This window comes from Myotis brandtii, unplaced genomic scaffold, assembly GCF_000412655.1.
Source record: "Myotis brandtii unplaced genomic scaffold, ASM41265v1 scaffold247, whole genome shotgun sequence".
Lineage (NCBI taxonomy): Eukaryota > Metazoa > Chordata > Mammalia > Chiroptera > Vespertilionidae > Myotis > Myotis brandtii.
Window position 1 is genome coordinate 1,024,951 of NW_005359352.1, and position 21,388 is coordinate 1,046,338.

General features: G+C 41.6%; 1 protein-coding gene across 1 annotated transcript in view; it reads left to right on the forward strand.

Annotated features, from left to right (window-relative positions):
• The window catches only part of YWHAQ (tyrosine 3-monooxygenase/tryptophan 5-monooxygenase activation protein, theta), a 23,936-nt gene extending 5,162 nt beyond the window's left edge, over positions 1-18,774 (forward strand). Inside the window, exons 2-5 of the mRNA XM_005867238.1 lie at positions 13,433-13,556; positions 15,498-15,661; positions 16,520-16,615; positions 18,465-18,774. Coding sequence (XP_005867300.1) covers positions 13,433-13,556; positions 15,498-15,661; positions 16,520-16,615; positions 18,465-18,524 — 444 coding nt within the window. The 3' untranslated portion in view covers positions 18,525-18,774. The remainder of the gene's footprint in view (positions 1-13,432; positions 13,557-15,497; positions 15,662-16,519; positions 16,616-18,464) is intronic.
• The last annotated feature ends 2,614 nt before the right edge of the window (positions 18,775-21,388 follow it).

Sequence of the window (21,388 nt, forward strand, 5' to 3'; positions counted from 1 at the left end):
ATTTTTATTGATTTCAGAGAGGAAGGAAGAGGGAGAGAGAGAGATAGAAACATCCATGATGAGAAAGAATCATGGATCGTCTGCCTCCTGCAAGTCCCCCACTGGGGATCGAGCCCACAACCCGGGCATGTGCCCTTGTCCGGAATCGAACCTGGGAACCTTCAGTTCCCAGGCCGACGCTCTATCCACTGAGCCAAGCCGGCCAGGGCGGAAGTGGTATATATTGAAGTGACTTTATCAAACTACACTAGTCCCCCTAGCCCCCTTAGCCACAGGGGACACATTCCAAGACCCCCCCTCCCCCCGTGGCTGCCTGAAACCGTGGATGGTACCCAACCCTATAGAGACTATGCAAGCACTTTATGGTTTCTCTATAGCATGTTTGAATTGCCAGCATCACTTCCCTTGTGCTTTGGGACCATCAGTAGGTAAAGTAAGGGTTACTGAACACAAGCATTGCAGTCTGACTGCCCACCTGATGCTGAGATGGCTGCTGATAGACTGACGGGCAGGAAGCTAATTCAGGGTAGACACTGACAAGGGAGTGATTGACATTGGGGCAGGACGAAGTGGTGCAGCACAAGATTTCATGACAATACTGACAAAAGCATGCAATTGAAAACTTATTTAAAACTTATGAATTGTTTGTTTCTGGAATTTCCCATGTAATATCTTTGGACTGGGGTTGACCATGGGTAATTGAAGTCAAGGAAAGCAAAACTATGGATAAGGGGGTACTGCTGTGCTGATGGCACCATGGGAAGTTTTATTTCCTCCTCCCCTTTCCCACACTTGCTAAAATATTTAAAGTTGTTAATTTTGATGAAATTCAGTTTGTTTCTTAGGTTGCTTGTGCTTCTGCCTGATCCAAGGTCATGAAAATTTACACTGACGCTTTCACTGAGAGTTTTATTGTCTTGGCTCTTATATTATGGTTTTTGGTTCATTTTGAGTTAATTTTTGCATATGGTGTGAGGAAGGGGTCCAGCCTTAGCCTTCTTCATTCTTTTCATGTGGCTATCCGGTTGTCCCATATGAAAAATATTCTTGATCTGAGATCTCAGCTTATGACATAATCAGAAGTGGTTTGGCATAAAAGGTACTTCAGGAAAACTTATAATCACCTCATTCTTTGTGCTCCAGCCAAATTGTTTACCCAAACACTCCTGTATTTCGCTTCCCTCCCACCACTGCGTTCTCATTTGTAAAGCCGTTCCCTTTCCTAAATGTTGAGATCACACCTGTCCCACAAGGTACAATTTAGGTGTCGTTGTACTCGTCCCATAGTTAAAATTATAACTTCTAATACTTTCAGGTCCCTTTCCTTGCAATCACAGGTAGATGAGGTGGGTTTACCTGGAAGGAAACCAAGGTTTAGTTACTCAGCAGTTAGCTGTGAACTCAAATTCAGCTATTACATTAGTACTCTTTCCGTTCCCACTGCCTTTTACTGTACAGCCTTTTACACACCCCCTTCTGAGATCGTTGCTCCTGTCTCTGAATTCTGTCTTGTATGGAAATGCTGGATTCACGCCTTTGTGCATCCAGGCTCTTCAACTAGAGTGGCTTGCTTTTATCTCTTTTACTAGGCACTGGTTTTACTTTAAAAGACCTGGGGGAGGAAATAATGACTGCTTTTAAAATTTCACAACCATTACCACACCAGATGGAGTCCAAGTTCCTTAACGGGACTAGAGACCTTCCAGCTTTTGTCTCTAGCCTCCTTTCTCACTGTTTCTTCCTTCCCTCGTCTTCAGTGGCCTGGATCTCCCCAGGGTTCTCTCTTGTGTGGTGTACTTTCTTACCTTTACTCTGATTCTCTCCACATAAAAGAATGTGTTGTTATACTAATGTAGTCTTTTCTTTCTCACCAAGTCTACTAATGAGGCCCAATTCTGCATTGTCTGGAGTTTACCGGTGTCTTGCATTCCTCTGTGGCTGTCTCTAATAAAGTGTGCCCAGTTCAGATCTCTCTGGGTAAGCTGTGAAGGGTGTGTAAGAATAAGGACTTCATTTTTCCCTCTATAAACGATGGAGCAGTACTTTATTTTTCAAGGTTATTTTTGTGCTGCACTCAGTAGTTCAGTTGAATATTCCCAGTAACCCATTAAGTTTAGTTGCAAGTGCAGAATAATTTTCCTACCATAGCCTCAAAATTCTCGTTGACCCTGTTCTTCCCTTTGTGCCCTGTAACAAAGCTGGTAGGCCAGAGGCTGGAGTAGAGGGTTGTATGTAATACAACAGGGGTCAATGTATGTGGCGTGGGTTAGCCACAGGTGGAAAAATTCATCTGTAATCATTATGTGGTTTCTGTAATGTACGGTAGAAATGGCTTAATTCAGTTTGTCACCGACTTATAAAAGACAGCTCATGTGAAAGTGCACTGGTATCTTCACTAGCATAAGCTATTATCTATTTTTAATAGAGTTCTTAGGATAAAGCAGAATTTGACCTATTTACTAAGCTAGCAAGGCAGTTTTGACCTATTTTAATTATTAGAACATCCTTTTTATTAGGTATCAGGATGTCTGTTCACTTGGATTACTTATGACGACCAAACTGAGATTTGACTTACTATTTTGGTTGTTTTGTTTCTTTAAAAAGAAAAACTTGTTTTCCCACTATCATTTGTCGTTTCCTTCACAAATCAGTGGCTACAGTAGCTTCTGGATACTAGTAAATTGCAAGTCTCTAAGGCAGCGGTTCTCAACCTGTGGGTCGCGACCCCTTTGGGGGTTGAACGACCCTTTCACAGAGGTCGCCTAAGACCATTGGAAAACACATATTGAATATATAATTACATATTGTTTTTGTGATTAATCACTATGCTTTAATTATGTTCAATTTGTAACAATGAAAATACATCCTGCATATCAGATATTTACATTACGATTCATAACAGTAGCAAAATTACAGTTATGAAGTAGCAACGAAAATAATTTTTTGTTTGGGGGTCACCACAACATGAGGAACTGTATTAAAGGGTCGAGACACTAGGAAGGTTGAGAACCACTGCTCTAAGGGAAAGGAAGTAAAGAGATGGGTATTTGCCTTGGTTCTTTGTTAGTATTGATCTGTCACTGTTGGTAAATTACAATTGCGTATTTGTCTTTTTTTTTTTTTTTTGGCAAGTTGATATATTTAGAAAGTAGTACTAAGTGTCACCAGTGGATGTATGTATTAAAGTGTCTTGTAAACCTGTATATATCTTGGCTAGAGAGTTGGGAATCTAAGCAGGTGTATAACATTTCTATATTGCTAACATTGCTCAGTTGCTAAGATATGGAAATATAGTAGACAGAGGTCAGAGACAAAGGACTGGGCGTTACCTTTGTTTCTAATAATACCTGGAATTGGCTCAGCTGCTTTGGGGAAAGTAAGGGGCAAAGACTGATTTTCTTTAATATCGGCACATGACAGTCACACACACTCCGCTATTTGTTAGAGGCTAAAACTAAAACTCTCTGTTGTGTGTCCTTACCATTGCAGTTGTAACGCTCTGTAGCTGAGGTGGGAGACAGGATGAACATTCCTATACAAAACCATTTTTATTGTTTGGGATTCAAGTGCTGATTGTTTAGGGGAGCAGAGGGGATACTCTGTGCTTACTACAGGGCCATCCTAGCCCCTAAAAGGCACCACTGTGCTGTAGCAGATGCTGATAGCCTTGGTTAGGAATTGGGCAGAGTCATGGTCTAACCATGTTTATTGCTTGCATACTAGTCATTGGTGATCATTTTGCCTGGGTCAAGGGATATGGTGGAGCTAGGGAGCTTATGGACCAGGAGAAGAAAGAGTTTAGAAAATTTTGGGGCAGGAAGATAGATAAAGCTTTTTTCTCTGTATTGAGAGCCTTGGATTCTTTTCATCTGTTTCTGCCCCCTTCCCATTGCCTGGTTATCCCCTGGTTTTCTTTTGCCCCCAAAAGTAATTAGCCACTTTGCATAGACTAATCTGACTTATTTTTACGTTCACTACGTATAACTACAGTGGCACATACCCCTTTGTGTCTGAGGAATCCGTATTAATTCTCTGACCATATGACAATTCATCATGACACATTAATTTATATTAGGTGTTTTGCTGTGTGTGTGTGTGTGTGTGTGTGTTTAAGTTGATTTTAGAGAGGGATGGACGAAGAGAGAGAGAGAAACATTGATTGGTTGCCTCCTGTATGCACCCGTCTGGGGATTGAACCCACAACCTAGGTATGTCCCCTGGCCGGGAATCAAATCCTCAACCCTCCGGTGCACAGGATGATGCTCCAACCAACGAGCCACACCAGCCAGGGCCATATTAATTTTAATTATTTTTTTAATTAAATGTATTGGGGTGACATTCGTTAATAGTAATTTGAATTTATTAATTGACAAATATTCCAGCCAGTGTTGGGTTTTAGTCTTTTGTTACTTTTAGAATTATATCTCAAAAGTTTGAACACTTTATAAAAGGTGGATTTTCATCTACACAAATATTGATGTTAATTAACCCTTTCTCCCAGGAAGGCACATTCACATTCATGAATGCTCCAGAGTTTTAATAAATGGAAGTTGGAGATTGAAGGCCCATTAACACTTTTTCAGGGGCGCCACGTGGGTAAAACAATAGCGTGCGCTTATGTCCAGGGTTTGTCCTTGGCCTTCTGGGCTTCCAGTCTAATTTGTTGGCACGCTGAGGGGGGAACTTAAAGAATTCGGAATTGGGCGGAGTCGTGGTCTGGCCATGTGTCTTGCTTGCAGGCGGGTTAGCATTTAGAAGATTGCTTGGTGGTCGCAGAAACCAGGAGGCGGTAGTTGGATGATCTTAAAGTCTGGACGCTCCACCACTGTGATCAGCCTCCGGACAGGTGCTCTTGGAAGGCTGTGCATGCCCCAAGTACCCCCTTCCCTTAATAGTGCTGGAGAATCCATCGCATTTGCTTTCTCATCCCGCCCATCCCCGAGAGCTGCTGTATTCCTAGCATCTCCCATAGTGACTGCCTGTGTGTTCTGCCCCTTGGAGTGCCGCTTTAAGTGTTTGGGAGGCCCACATTGCTGCTTCATGCTCTTCTGCTGGTGCGGGGATGGTAATAATAGAAATAAGGTTGGATGTCAGTCAGTTAAGACTGTCCCCCACTCGTGTTGTGGTGCATGGAAAAGAACCATGTTGTATGGCACACGGGGGAAAATGACCCCCGCCCCTCAGCTTCACCCTGTGGTTATTATGGCTCAGGGGATTGGTCTCTCTCTCTTTTTTTAAATGTTTTTATTGATTTCAGAGAGAGGAAGGGAGAGGGAGAGAGCGATAGAAACATCAATGATGAGAGTGAATCATTGACCAGCTGCCTCCTGCATGTCCCCTACCAGGGACTGAGCCCACAACCTGGGCATGTGCCTGACCAGGAATCGAACTGGTGACCTCTCAGTTCATGGGTCAATGTTCAACCGCTGAGCCACACTGGCCAGGCAGGGATTGGTATCGCTTTGCCATTTATGTTTGCTGGAAGCTCTAGGTTAGAGCCTGATCATAGAGGACTGTAAGTGCTAGGCTTCAAGTCAGTTCTTTAACAGGCCATTGGGGTTTTTGCAGGAGATTAACATACCCAGAAAGGAAGTGAGGGTTAATTGGCAACAGAGCACAAAATGGATGAGAGAAAGAAGAGCCCTAAGCCTGGTAGCTCCATTAAGTTATTGGATTCGTTGAGGTGAAATGATATGGTTCACTCGGGTATAGGACTAGGAGTGGGACTGGGAAGTTCTAGATTAAATTCTGTGACAGCCTGTGCTCAGGTGGGAGTGGGGGAGAAGAGTCAGAGGTCGCTCGCGCTGATGAGCCTGGGTAGCTAGGAGCAGTGTGCAATCCAGACAATACAGCCTTCTCCTTCCTTCCGTGGTTCATAGTTAAGAAAGAGGAGCTATATGTTCCCAAGTCACCTCTTTTGTTTATTTGTCTGAGAAGTTCTCCAAACAAAGTCTGCACTTGGAGAAAATTTACATCCAGGGCCTGGATGATTATGAAGCCAATGTTTCCTTAAATGAGTAAGTTTAAAGTCCCAATGGCCTAGTCAGAGGGGAGTGTGTGTGTGTGTGTGTGTGTGTGTGTGTGTGTGTACAGTGCATATATGAGCACTTGGTCTGATGCTTTAGAGCAGTGGTTCTCAACCTTCTGGCCCTTTAAATACAGTTCCTCATGTTGTGACCCAACCATAAATTTATTTTCGTTGCTACTTCATAACTGTCATGTTGCTACTGTTAGGAATCGTCATGTAAATATCTGATATGCAAGATGGTCTTAGGCGACCCCTGTGAAAGGGTTGTTCGACTGCCAAAGGGGTTGCGACCCACAGGTTGAGAACCGCTGCTTTAGAGAAAGATCTGTGTGCATGGTGATTGAGATTTATATACTAAGCAGGATACTAAGCAATTTGTATTCACTTATTTAACCTTCACAACAACCCCATAAAGTAGGGATTGTCATTACTTCTGTTTTACATATGAATAAACTGAGGCACAGAGCTGTAAAAGTAAATTGTCTGGCTAGGTTTGGGGCAGATTGGTGAGTAATTACCATGTAGATATTTGGTTAAAATGTTGCCAGTAAAATCTCAAATGGCCCTGGTCTATGTGCTCAGTGGTTAGTGTTGGCCCACTGAAGGGTCTCGGGTTCGCTTTCTGGTCACGGGCACATACCTGGGTTGCAGGTTCCATCCCTTCCCCAGTTGGGGGGCATTAGGAAGGCAACCAGTCTATGTGTCTCTCTCACATCGATGTTTCTTTTTCTCTCTCTTTGCCTCCTTTCCCCTCTCTCTCTCTCTCTCTCTCTCTCTCTCTCTCTCAAAATCAATGGAAAAAATACTCTCAGGTGAGGATTAACAAACAAAAAAATCTCAAATGAACCCACATCTTGTCAGTTATCTTAAAATGGATAGTAGGTTATTGAAATGTTTGAGATCTTTGATTGTTCCAATGAAATATTTTCTCCTAGTAGCAGATTATAGTTATCAGATTTTAGAAAGTGTAGCCTTAAAGGCAGACACTTTCTTGTTTAAAGAAAAAAACATAAATGTCCTTAATTTTATTTATTTTTAAACATTTTTATTGATTTGAGAGAGAGGAAGGGAGAAGGATAGAGAGATAGAAACATCAATGAGAGCAACATCGATTGGCTGCCTCCTGCACACCCCCTACCGAGGATCGAGCCTGCAACCCGGGCATGTGCCCTGACTGAGAATCCAACCAGTGACCTCTTGGTTTACGGTCCGCGATCAGCCACCAATCCACGCTAGCTGGGCTGTCCTTACTTTTAGATAATCCTCTAAAAGGTTGGGAAACATGTGCATTAATAGCCAACTCAGTCCTTTGCACACAACTAGTACAAGGAGCTTTTGAAACACTATCCTCTGTGACCATGAAGTAGCACATGTAGTTACTCATCATCTTCTAAGGATCCTGTGTTGCTCATTTTGGGAGAGTGGAAACTTCACGGATGATGGCCAGAAGTTTTTTAGTTGCTTGATAGTTGCTGTGATTATTCTAATTGGTGACTTCTCTTTAGCCCATTATTCCTTACTCCTCTACAAACACTCTCAGGGAAGGTCTGAGGGGGAACTTCTGTCTTTGTCTGAAAATGTCTTTGCTTTGCACCTGCTTTTATACGATACCTTTAATTGGTTATAGAATTCTACCGGACAGTTGTTTTTCTCAGCACTTGGAAGATACTTGATGAAAACATAATGCTGTTTCTCCCTTTATAGGTAACATGTCATTTCTCTGATTTCTCTGGTTGCTGCGTTTTTGTTTTTTTTTTGTGTGTGTCATCCTTTCGCAGGGGCCATGCTAATCTTGCCCGTGTCGTTCCAATTTCAGTATATGTGCTGCCAAAGCGAGCATACTGTTCTGGTCTTGGCATTCTACAATTTTTCATGGTGGTCTAGGTATGAATTTATTTTTCTCTTCCTTGGGATTTAGTGTGCTTTTCCACTATGAAAATTATCTTAATACTATTACTGTGAGAGTCTCAACCATTATCTCTGAATTACATCTCTTCCTCATTCTTTCTATTCTCTCCTCTGGAATTGGTATTGCATATTATCTTAGCTGACGTATCAGATATTTCTTTCTAATTGCATCTTTTTACTTATCAACATTTTTTCATTTTGTTGTGTTCTCAAGTATTTTTTTTTAAATATGCCTTCTGTTGTACCAATTTTCTGTGAGGTTTTTTGTTTGTTTGTTTTTTAAATTATAAAAGCCCTTCTCCCTCTCCTTACATCTCCAAGCTGTCTTTTTTCTTGATTCATTGTATCCAGTCCTTTTCCCTAGCTTCTGTTCCTTTTTTCCCCTTTTTCTTTCTTTAATCTTTTTGCTTATTTTAATGAAATAAATAACCTAAATTCATAATTCAGTCATTATGAATTCTGTTTTGTTTATATTTCCACACATATTCCTGCCATTATTTTGAAGCCAGTCTTGGGCATCATCTATTTAATCATAAATATTAAAATACATATATATATATATTTAAAAGATGCTTTCGTCATTTTCAGCATACTTTATGTTTTATTACACACTCTTTGTTTCTTAAGTTCTTGGGGACTAACATCTGTTGATTTGCTGACCCCTCATTTTGGTGAATCTGCCCCCGAGGAGTTCTGTTACTTTAATGATATGAATGGAGCTTTTTTCTGTGGGACTTGTGTGTGCCTTGGACTGGGGAAGTGTCTTTGTGTTGGGTTCTGATGGTTTGCTGCTGGGCACACTAAGCTCCACCCGCTTGTACACCCATTTTCCGCCTGTGGCTTTACATATGGGGCTTAAATAAACATCTGAATGGCACCTACACAGTTCCTCCTGCGAGACGACACCCTCTGGGCCTCCCTCCTGCCCCCAAGATGCCCAGGGAGTAGCTTTGTTGCCACCTCACAGCCTGATGCAGTTTCTCTAGGCCCGGCTCCCTCACACCATCCATTGTGTTGTGAATGTTCACTGTTAGTTCTTTGTTTCGTTTTTCTAGTGCCTGGTATCTTTCTTTGCCCTTTGGTGCTCTGCTATATTTCTTTCTTCCATTTTATCTATTTCTGTTGAACATTTTGATTATTTTTAGAAGAAGGGAAAGTCTGCTCCCTCTCACTGTGTTGCCAGAACCTGAGAGTCTACGTTAAGGTGGTGATACGTACTCCATACTAAGAGTGAGTGAGTGAGTGTGTGTGTGTGTGTGTGTGTGTGTGTGTTTTAATCTGATATACTGCTCTTCAGGTAACATTTAAAATGTGTTAACCATTTCATATGGTCAGGTAGACAATCCGCTAAATACACATTCAGACTTATATTGCAATTACAAGTCTTCTGCTCATATATTTTATTTGTTCTAAAATTGAATAGTCACATTAACTTCTGCTTCTCATATTTGTCTGAAATCTTGGTAATACTCTCTGATTTAATATAATAAATATTAATATTAATAAGTGCAGTTTTATTGCCAGACAAAATCTTTAAATACATGAAGTTCATATGAGATTCAGCTGGAAAATGAACTAATATTAACATATGAAGACTTCCTACAAATCTGTAAGGACATAATTCATTAGGAAAGGCAAAGGATAAAAACAGTTAATAATAGAAAAGGACATACAGATGTTCAATTTCATTTATAACGTAATTTATAAAATTAGAAGACTACAGATAAAGCTATACTAAGATATTTTTTATTAGGTTGGAAAAGATGGAAAAGTTTAATTCTCTGTGTTCGGAAGGATGTTGAGAAATAGGAACAGTCATACCTTGCTAGCGGGAGTGTAAGTGGAATTTGCCTCCAGGAGGACAGTTTATAGTTTATCTTACAGATCAGATGCATTCGGTACATTGTGGGAAGTAGCAAAAGATTTGAAGCAACTTGAATGTTCATCAGGAAACTATTTAAATAATTACCTTATGCCCATACAGTGGAATACTGTACAGTGTGACACATATATGAAGCAGTTATAATACGTGGGCATGGAGTGATTATTACTAGAGGGATTCCTATGGGGAAAGCAAGAGCAATGTATATGGAATGCTAACATGCGGGAGGGGGACATGTGTGGACTTTACATGTATAAAATGCCTGGAGGAATGTACACGGAACTGATGGTGACGGGTGCCTTGAGGGAGGGAAGAACTGCATGTCGATGAGGACCCAGGAAAGGGAGAGAAACTTTGCTTTTGAACTTGTGTGATGTACATTTGTTACCTGTTATTTAAATGGAAACCAGCATCTTACTGTGTGAAGAGAAGCTATAGATAAGGGAGGAATAATGCTGTGCTGTTGAATTTGCACTGGAGATGCCAGTATAAAGTAATGATTTTTCAAAAAAACACCCAAAACTTCGCTGAAGGAATGAAACAGCGATCGAACAGAACGGGGAGGCTTTTCATTAGAATTGTTAGTGTGATGGTTGACTATTGCATGTTATTGCTTTGATAAAAAGTAAAGAATTTTCAAAAAAGTAATTCAAAAAAATTGCTGTATCGTTTTAAGGCCGTACCATGTGTGCTGCTGTTGCCTGCACTCCAGCAGGCTGCCAGCCACGGCTGATGCCATCTGACAGAGCAGCCTGGCGTGTGATGGGCACCAAGCCAGATGCTGAACAGAATTTCATGAATGAAAACCACTAAGGACACGTTTTTATCTAGAAGTTGATCTGCTTAACAGGTTGCCCTTTGGATTTAGTGCCTTACAGTTACACAGGTTAAAAACTGGAGGGGATTCTGATTATTTTACAGAAGAGGAAATTAAGGAACTTGATCTAGACAGACTCTAGAGTTAGGTTATCATTTCAGCGCTCATTATTCTGAAGTGTTCAGATGTAATCTCTGGTAAATATGACATTTGGTGCCTTTTAAAGATGTACTCTTGGTGGTTTGGGGAGGTTCTCTTTTAAAAAGATGACCATCTTCAGTGGCTTTCTCCCTTCTTGTGCAATTGTGCCTTTTCCTGCCACAGGGCTCTGGCTTGGAATACTTCCCGGTGCTTCTGCCTATTGGTAAAATCCTATTTTACCCTTAAGACGCAGCTCACTTGATACCTTCTTAAGAAAAATTCTTCCAATTGCTTAACAAAATCGTTGTTTCCTCGGCTGTGCACCCAAAGGACTTTTGTGTGTGCCTTCGACCCACCCGGTGTCTCTCCTCGGGTGGGGAGGGCTCTGCTGACACGGAGTGGATGGAGATCATGACACTAGACATCCGGTAGTGCTGTGTAATGGAGTGTCCAGCCGCTCATTCATTTAGGTAGAAACTTACTAGTATTCATCTGAGGCCAAAAACTAATTTTGTTTTACATTTAAACACACAGTTTTTCTTGTTTGTTTGTTTTTATGGTTTTAATGCATACAAAATTAACCAGGAATGCAACTACCATGTAAAAATCAAAGATTTTACTTTGCTTTGTTTGTAACCTGCCTGGTCAGGCTATTCATGGTAGTTGAACAGACTGTGCAAGTCTGTATTCAAAGGTTCTTGGCATTGCAGGTGATTCTTAGAGGTGAACATCTGACTAGATTATGTTTCTTAATTTTAGAGAGGAATGGAGAGGGAGAGAGAAACATGAATGAGAAACATCCATGGGCTGCCTCCTGCATGCCCCCTACTAGGGATTGAGACCAAAACCATGTGCCCTGACCGGGAACTGAACCAGTCTGGGTGCATGGAATGACACTCATCCAACTGTGCCATATCGGCCAAGGCCAGTCATATAGATATTTACATATTGAAATGCTTACTGTTTTATTATAAATTACTTTCATTTGTACCTTATATCTTATTTAGAACATTAGTGTGTGTGTGTGTGTGTGTGTGTATTTAAATACATTTTTATGATTTCAGAGAGGGAGATAGAAACATCACTGATGAGAGAGAATCATAGATCGATTGCCTCCTGCACGCCCCCTACTGGGGATTGAGCCCGTAACCCGGGCGTGTGCCCTGACTGGAATTGATCTGGGGTGCTTCAGTCCACAGGCCGATGCTCTATCCACCGAGCCAAATGGGCTAGGTAGGGGAATATATTTTTTTTTATTAAAAAATTTAATGGTGCCCCCATTTGACATTGGTGTATATTTTAAATTGTATGTAAATATATTATTAGCTACTAATTTCATTTTAGGATAGTTAAGGAGTCACAAAATATTAGTTATGAAAGGGGTTATTATGTACAATTGGTTGTCTGAATTATGTACAATTGCACAGTCTGACACATAGCTGACTTTTTTTTTTATAGGTAACTTTTTGTTTAAAAAAAAAGTTCAAAGCTCTTAGTGTGGCATTACCGCTAGTTCTCCCTATTCTTTCCTCTAACTTTGCTCATATTTGAGGTTTCTTGCTAGAGTATTCTCAGTTACTACTAGTTCATCTTGTAACTTGGGTAGGAAGTACACTGACTTCACAAATCTTTCAGATTCTCAAAAAGGAACGCACTACCTGTGTTCTACTCAGCGCTGGGGGAGCCCCAATTGTAGCTTTCGAACCTCCCAGAATCATAAGTTTTGCTGGTTAAAAAGCTACAAAGGTGAACGCCTGCTTAATTGACAGGAATAATGTACAGGAGAATTTCGTGAGGGAACTTTCAGTTATATAAATGCTAAAACTGATTCCTTTCCCCCACCCTGACTTTTTACCTTACATGGAAAGATTTTCTGATCCAGTGAGCCACTGTCGTTTCGTTTTTTCCTCTGGTCTGTATTGAGATTTGTGTTGTTGTTTTTTTATTGAAAGTTGTACATCACCTGGCTGGTGTGGCTCAGTTGGTTAGAGTGCCCTCCTATGCATGGGGGGGTCAAGGGTTTGATTCCCAGTCAGGTTGCGAGTTCTATCTGCAGGAGGGGGTGTGCAGGAGGCAGCCGATCAATGATTCTCATCATTGATGTTTCTCTCTCACCCTCTCCCCTCTGTGAAATCAATAAAGAAACAAATTTATGTATTTATTTCTTTAAGGGAAGCCAGTCTTTGTGAGGACGCCCACATCTGGTTGAGTGGTTTAGGAGGGATTGGTGCTAGAATCACATTTCTCACCTCAAGACCTCATTCTAGTCAGACTCTTCTCTGCTGTCACTCTCTCTCCTGCGTATTGACTCTCGAAGCACCGGGTAGTAAAGGTACCACATAGGTCTTTGTGTGACTGTAAAAGACGTCTTCAGCAGAGCTGGCACCGTGCAGAGCCCCTCGGGGTCTCGTCTAACTCGCGCGCTGAGTGACGGGGAGCAGGCAGGCTGCTGCTGCTTGTGTCTGGTGTGGCCCAGCTTTGCCGTGAGAACGGAGTGACTCGCTGTGAGCCGAGGCTTCACCAGGGCAGCTCGGGCCCTGCTCCAGCTCCTGCTCTGTCCGGGGTGGTGTGCTGTGGTCACCGTGCCGATAACTGCATACCATTGTTAGTTCTGGACGGTAATGATGCCTCACTGGTGCCTCATGTTTCATTTCAGGAACTGTTGGATAAGTATTTAATAGCCAACGCAACTAATCCAGAGAGCAAGGTCTTCTATCTGAAAATGAAGGGCGATTACTTCCGGTACCTTGCTGAAGTTGCATGTGGTGATGATCGAAAACGTAAGTGCACTGGTTTATGGGTAAAGCTAAAATGTGAATAGAAGGGAGGGTAAATGGGGCACGGTGATAGTAGCTTCTGTGTAGTCTCCAGGCCTTTTGTAACTTTAAGAAACATTTTGGAATCTACGTAAAAAAAAAATTAATAATGTTGCCTTATGTTTTCAAAAATGGATAGTCATGAGTTTACATTATGTGCTCTTTTTAAAAAATTAAATGCAGACGTTCTGATTTTAATCTGACAAGACATTGTTGAAGACAGGCGTGATGGCTTATGCTTTAGGGTTTGGGGCACCGTGTTTTCAGCCCCGGGGTTCTCTGCATGTGCTTAGGGTGATCTCGTTAGGACCTTCAGTGTCATACACCGTGAAACTCACCTGGGAGAGAGGACACAGAGTATAGAAACAGGATGTGCCTTTCTGTTTGACATGTTAGCCACTACCCGCTTTGAAGGATAACATCGTCTACTAACTACATATAACCAGGTTTCTGAGGGGAGGTAACATGAGAGTATTAGTGCCGGTACATAATTTATCAAAAAAACAGACATGGGGAGAAGAATAACCGAATTGCCTAGCTTGATTGTTTAAAAAATGGAAGTACATTAGCAGTGAACTCCATCTCCTGGAGTATGGTAGCTGAGTATAATACAGATCCTATTAAATGTGTGTATGTTTCTGCTACAAATTTTATCACACAAGATATACAGAGAAAATTAGTTACCCCGTTGTAACTAAATTTATTGTGTTATTGATGTATAATTTCTGTTGCCATAAAAATAAGCAAAATTGAACATGGCAGAGCTGAACATTCACACATCAGCGCGTTGGCCCCAGCATGAGTCTGATTCACTCTTTCTGGCTTCCTGGCATTTTCTAGTCCCATGCATAGTACTCCACCTTCTAGAACTTGTAGACGGTGTGTATTACAGCCTAGGACAGTGGTTCTCAACCTGTGGGTCGTGACCCCTTTGGCGGTCGAACCACCTTTTCACAGGGGTTGCCTAAGACCATCCTGCATATCAGAGATTTACATGACGATTCATAACAGTAGTAACGTTACAGTTATGAAGTAGCAACGAAAATAATTTTATGGTTGGGTCACAACATGAGGAACTGTATTTAAAGGGCCAGAAGGTTGAGAACCACTGGCCTAGGAGCTGAGACGCTTTGCTCATTATAGTGCTTCCTTGAGGGCCAGGCAGCCGGAGCTCCTTAGCGTGTTGTGCGACACCAGCCATGTTTCCATCAGTAAATGCGCCGTTTCAGAGGGGGAAGGACACATTCAGGCCGCAAGGGGAGCATTGAATTTCTGTTAGGTCAGTATTTCCAAGGCAACATTTTTTTTTATTTTTTTTTCCAGGAAGGTGACGTTTTTATTAGGCCAGTAATCAAACTCTGGTCAGAGCAGACTTTGTTGTTATATGTTGGCACTTTTATATTGCTTTTCACATAATACATCTTGATTCCAAGGATCAGTATTGTTTCTCCAAATAAGTCACAAAAATAGAGATTTTGGTGGTGGTGATGTTTGTAAAGTGTTTTCACTATTTTGAGAAGGGGTATAACCAATTCCCCTCCCCCACCCCCCGCTTTATTAAGATATTATTGGCATATAACAAATTATTTTTAATTGCTGTATTTCCAAGTAATAAAATGAAAAGACATGAAAGAAGAAAATGGTTTTAGCCCCAGTGATGTAAAAATCTGATGTACTATATTACGTTGTTTTTGGTGAAGCTGATGACAAGCCAACAACATTATAAACTGGTTCTGAATGCTCAGTACAAGGGAATGTTTTGCTTTGCTGTGGTTTTAAAGAAGGCTACAGAGGGCGTCTGGCTCTACCCAGAGCTGGTGGCGTACGTTCGCCGTGTTAATGTGCTGTGGACTGGGTGGTATTTTCGGTGTCCTGCTTTTTTATTTCATTCTTCTGCCTCCACAGAAACGATAGACAATTCCCAAGGGGCTTACCAAGAGGCTTTCGATATCAGCAAGAAGGAGATGCAGCCCACACACCCGATCCGCCTGGGGCTGGCTCTCAACTTCTCCGTGTTCTACTATGAGATCCTCAATAACCCCGAGCTCGCCTGCACGCTGGCCAAGACGGTGAGATGCGGGTCCAGAAACCCCTCTTTAGCGGCGGCTATTGGAGATAACAGACAGCTAATGTACAGGCGTTTTATTTACTTGGATACCCAGGGATGATTTCTATCTTTATTTGGCTGTCTTCTCCTTTTTCTTACCATCACGACCACCTACCACCACCCCTCTCAATATCTTGCTCTCTCCCAACTGTGGCTGTCAGCAGTAACATCTGTCTAAAGAGCATAATGATCAGAGTAATCAAAGAAGGATGGAAGCAATGGAGGGGTGCCTGCCAGGTTTGGCTGCTAGCGTAGCTGCATTCCTCGGTGTTTAAAAAAGGGAGACTACCAGAGAGGCTTTGCAAGTACATTCTAGTTCTTACTGGTGAGAAGTATATTGGGCATAGCTACTGTGCTGTGTCCTGTGGAAGCACTAAGAGGTGCCTGTGCCCTGGCCGGGCAGCTCAGTCGGCTGGAGCGTTACCCGGCACACCAAAAAGGCTTCAGGTTCGATTCCCGGTCAGGGCACATACCTAGGTTTGGATTCTATCTCCGGTTGGGGCACGTATGGGAGGCAACCAATTGATGTTTCTCATAGTGATGTTTCTCTCTCTTCTTCCCCTCTCTAAAATCTATAAATATATCCCCAGGGGAGGATAAAAAAAAAGTGCCTGTTTACTGATTAAGTACACATAGCTTTTAAGTTTCAAGTCATACTCATAAGTTCTTAAACTGAGAATCTGATTCCATCGTTTTATTTTTTATTAGAGCAGAGCATAAAGTGAATGTTCACCTACTTTTTAAAAATGGTTTGTGATTGTGGACTAACCAGGTTGCGTTGATACGAATATGGTTTACCATGGATGTTAATATCTTACAGGCTTTTGACGAGGCCATTGCAGAACTCGATACACTGAATGAAGACTCGTACAAAGACAGCACCCTCATCATGCAGTTGCTTAGGGACAACCTCACAGTGAGTTGTTCATATTTTTACTTCCTTTTCAGGAACAAAAGTGCTTATATTTTACTAGTGGTCCGGTGCACAAAATTCGTGCATGGGTAGGTCCCTAGGCCTGGCTGGCGATCAGGTTCCCCAACTCCTCCTCTCGCTCCCTCAGCGCCCCGCAGCTTCAGCTGCTCGCCCCTCATGGTCCGCGCTGCCCCCTGGTGGTCAGCGCATGTCACAGCAAGCAATTGAATGCCCAGTTGAACTCCCTAGGGGATACTTTGCATATTAGTCTTTTATATATATAGATTTCGGGCTCCCTATTGCTTGGGGTAGTTATCTAATAGCTACACTTTCTCTTAGAAAATCAATTTATGGATACATAAATAAAAGTATTACATGCTTGTTAGGGTTTCGTAGGTAGGTTTTTCAAGTCAAATGGGTATTTTATCAGATCCTCCTGAGATGGTACTGAGGTTGCAGGAACTCATAATCAGTTCACGTCACTGACTGTTTCGTGGGGTGGAGATGTTAAAGTCACTCATGTGGAGAGTTTGGGTGGTTTCAGTATTTTCTTCCTTTGGGTATAGTAGCCATAGCCAGGTAGGCACTATTGTAGGCATCTAAGCATCTCCAAAGTCACGTGAAATGCCTTGTTCTAATCAACTTTTCCTTTGCAAGCTGAACATGATGTTCTTAACTTGTTTTTTCTTTATTTCTTTTCCTACTACTTGGACAAGCAGATGATAATAGAAAAAATAATGAAGAAAAAAAAATACAGGTTGAGCTTTACTTAGCTTCTTCTATAGGTTCAAGTAAATTTGATGTGTCAAAACCTTAGACCGACTGGAAGAAGGGACCCCCCCCTCCTCCCCGTCTTATAAATGTAGTTCTCCTCCCCAAGCCCTGCTGGGGCTTCCACTTTTGCTGGATAGGATTCTTTCTCATCCCAGCACCATATCTGCTCAGCTTTGATGAGCAGGGAAGTTATGAAAGCACTGTCTTCCCAACCGTTAGAAATCCCTGTAGTTCTCAGTTACAGAAGAATGAACAGCATAAACCGCTTCTGTGGAAGAAAGGCAAGCTGAGCGATCGGACCTCTTCCCAGACACACCCTGGTGCTGTCAGTATCTTCACTGGTTTTGTTTTCTCTCTTATTGAGACAGTTCTTCAGGGATATTGTTTTATTTATATTAGTATCCTAACAATAGCTTAAAGATTATATAAGATTCCAGCTTTTGTGAAATTCAAGCAGTGTCTTGATGTTGGTCTAATAGAAATCCATTTTGTGAGCTATTGATTATAGTTGATAAATATTGACTATTCCATTTTCACTTCCTCATTGCATCCTAAAACTCGATCCTTCGGATCCATTGGATTTGTTTTAACACCCTACCTTGTTCACGGATCCTCTGTGTGTCTCCACGCGCACCTCTGCGGCAGCCCTCAGTGCGCTGGCTTTCACTGTGTGACAGCCCTTCAGACACTTGGAAACAGTTGTTACGATCACAGTCCTCCTCCCCCTAATCTCAAATGGCATTTCAGTAGTGCTTTCATGCAGAGCTTTGGGCTGCTGGGAATGAGAGAGCAAGCAATTCTAAGGATGTTGCCTGCTTTTTTCTGAAATTGTAGTGCTCATAGAGAGTAAGCTTTAAAAGCTACTCGGTAGTGTCTGTGTGTGTGTGTGTGTCACTTTGTGAACAGTCTGCAGGGGTCACTTTGGGGAGGAGTTGGTGGTATTTGGGTTTTGAGAACTAGCTTTCAGTCTGTTGTTCAGATACTTGAGTGCTTTCGGAATTACATTCTGATATTAACGGCAGGACTTGGTGTCATGGTCTGATCTGGAAGTAGTAACCTAGTCCGCTTTCTTTCCTAGTTATGGACATCGGACAGTGCGGGAGAAGAATGTGACGCGGCAGAAGGCGCGGAAAACTGACCGCGGACAGGGTGGCGTCCTCCTTCCCTCCAGAAACCTGTGCACATCTCCATTCCTTCCTCCATGTGGATTTCCTAGAGCAAAGAAACCATTCACGTGTATGGAACCAACTGTTCCTGGCCTCTTCACACTGCAGCTGTGGGAAACTCCATTCCTTGATTTGTGTTTGTCTTGGCCCTCCTGGTGTGCCGTCACTGCTGTAGAAAAGTATTAATAGCTCCATTTCACGTAAACACAAGTACCTTCCAAACACTTACGTAGAGGACTAAACATGCATTTGGTATTTAAGTAATCTGAACCAGTTCTGCAAGTGACTGTGTTTTGTATTACTGTGAAGATCTGAAAACGTAGTTAATTACAGTTTAAAGGGTGTTTTACATAACTTCTTAATTTCTACATTCCCTCCCTTACTCTTTGGGGGTTTCCTATCAGTGAGCAAGTTTCCATGTTCTTAATGTATTCCTTTTGGGCAGGAATCCGGAAGTATTAGGTTGAATGGGAAGCATTTGATAATTCTGGGCTGCGGGTCACAAATTGAAAAGCCTCCTGTGTCACACATGGTGGAGGTCTTGGGTAGCTGTGACAACAGGGAGTTTCCTCATTCACTCTTCATTTGCTGCTGTTTCGGTTGACAACTTCCCTTCCTAATAAAAATTCACTTACACCTTCTGCCTTTGTAGTTCTGGTGTTCACTTTACTAGACAATAAAGTAGCATGATGCTGCCAGAATACAAGCGTTGCTTTTGGCAAATTAAAGTGCATGTCATTTCTTAATACCGTAGAATGGGGAAATAAAGTACACAAGTCCCAAGTTTAAAATTTTAGTACTTTTCCATGCAGATTTGTGCACATGTGAGAGGTGTCCAGTTTGTTTAGCGATTGTTATTTAGAGAGTTGGGCCACTACTGTGTGTTGCTAATCATTGACTGTAGTCCCAAAAAAGCCTTTGAAAATGTTATGCCCTATGTAACAGCAGAGTAACGTAAAATAAAATTGCATTTTATAAACCATTTACTATGGTTTTGCAACAATGGCATACTTGTATTTTAAAGGACAGGTGAATTTACTACTCTCTGAAGTTTATTGATACTTCCCTTTTATCTTATATAAAATGTAGTAGTGATCCCCATACTTTTGCATTGTGATACACTTGTCTAGGGGGCCTGGAAGTGTGTAGAATTGGACGACATTTCTTAGAGGTAGTGTTTTATCCATAGGTCAGTTTTGTGGGCCATCTCTTCCTCAGATGTAAATGATCTCCATTTCAGTGTTCTATGGAATAAAGTGGACATTTTCAAACTAGAAAAGTTAACTATGTGATTCTGAATGCGTTGGCTGGTGTTGGATTGTGCTCCAGTGGATCGTCAACAGAATGGCAGAGGACAAGATCCTTGTTTAGTTGTACGGTTGGTGAGTCCAAATAATTTTGTTTTTATAGCATCCAAGTCAAAAGGTAATTGAAAAATAAGCTGTGAAAGATTCTTTATCTCCCAAAATGTGACTGAAACAAGGTTTCATTTGCACTTGATCTGTTTCCTGAGGGGAAATGAAAAGACAGAATTGAATGGGACTTGGGGAAGTACTCATTTAAATAAGATTATTAGGGCTTTGGTCCCCAAAAATCCAAGTCAGTAAGACACTTTTATTTTATGAAGCACAAAACATTTTTTATTGTTAATGAGGGAGAGATATATCTAAAATTAGAACTTAACACAAGCGTCTGAATCCATTGTTTCCCCAACTGCTTGCAAACAAAATATTTCAAATTCCACACAAGATTCTGCAAGCCTATCTATGAGTACAAACTCCAATCTTGACACTGAATTTGGATCATTTCCTCCAGGGAGGAAATCCATGAACTGATGTGAATTTATTCTTCCAGATGTATTTTGTATGTTTGAGGGCAAAGAAAACATTTCCATGCTGCCTTTTTTTGAGGCCACTTTAAGAATCACTAAGATGACAGAAAAAGGAAAAAAAATCACTAAGATGGAAACGGCAAAAGGGAAATCTACAAATGAGTCTTCCACTATAAAGCAGTCATTTATTGAATTGTTACTAAATTAACCAAGCTACATATACAGTGGAACATTTATAATCCAATCTCAGTGTTTTTGTTTTTACACTGCATGGAAATTAAAGAGAAAAATACAATTTTAACTAAGATGTCATGACCTCAATATGAGGTAAATTTCTACACAAATCAGCAAAATTTAATAAGGTTAGTAGCAGCTGAACCTAATTGCCTGGTTCCAACATTTGAAATAGTTTTATAATAACGATACAAGCGCATATCACAAAAACAAAACCTCCATCATATTAATATCTCTGACTAAACAAGATGGGTCCTCTGGCACATACCTGCAGTAAGACTCCTTTATAAATAGACATGTCAGTAGGCATGGGAACGCCGTTGTGGAATGTTACAAAATATCTTGCCCAGCAGGTGTATAGCTCAGTGCTGAGTGTCTGCCCATGCACCAAGAGGGTGTCCATTCCCAGTCAGGGCACGTGCCCAGGTTGCAAGCTCAATCCCCAGTAGGGGGCGTGCGGGAGGCAGCTGACCGAGATTCTCATCATTGATGTTTCTACCTCTCCCTCTCTGAAATCAATAAAAATATTTTTTAAAATTTTATCTTAATAAAGTGGTTAAGTACGGAACTGAGTAATTGTGAATTACCCAAGTACCTGCTTAAAGAGCAGGTTATTCTGTCTTCAGTCACGGATTTTGTCTCCCTGCTTTAAGAGTCGGCAACTATAAGGGGCCCAGCCCCTGTGTCTCCTCGAACCCTCTGAGCTCGGGGCCTCCTAGCAGAGATAGAGGGGATTTGTGGGACCCTGCTGAGAATTCAGTAGGAGAGGAC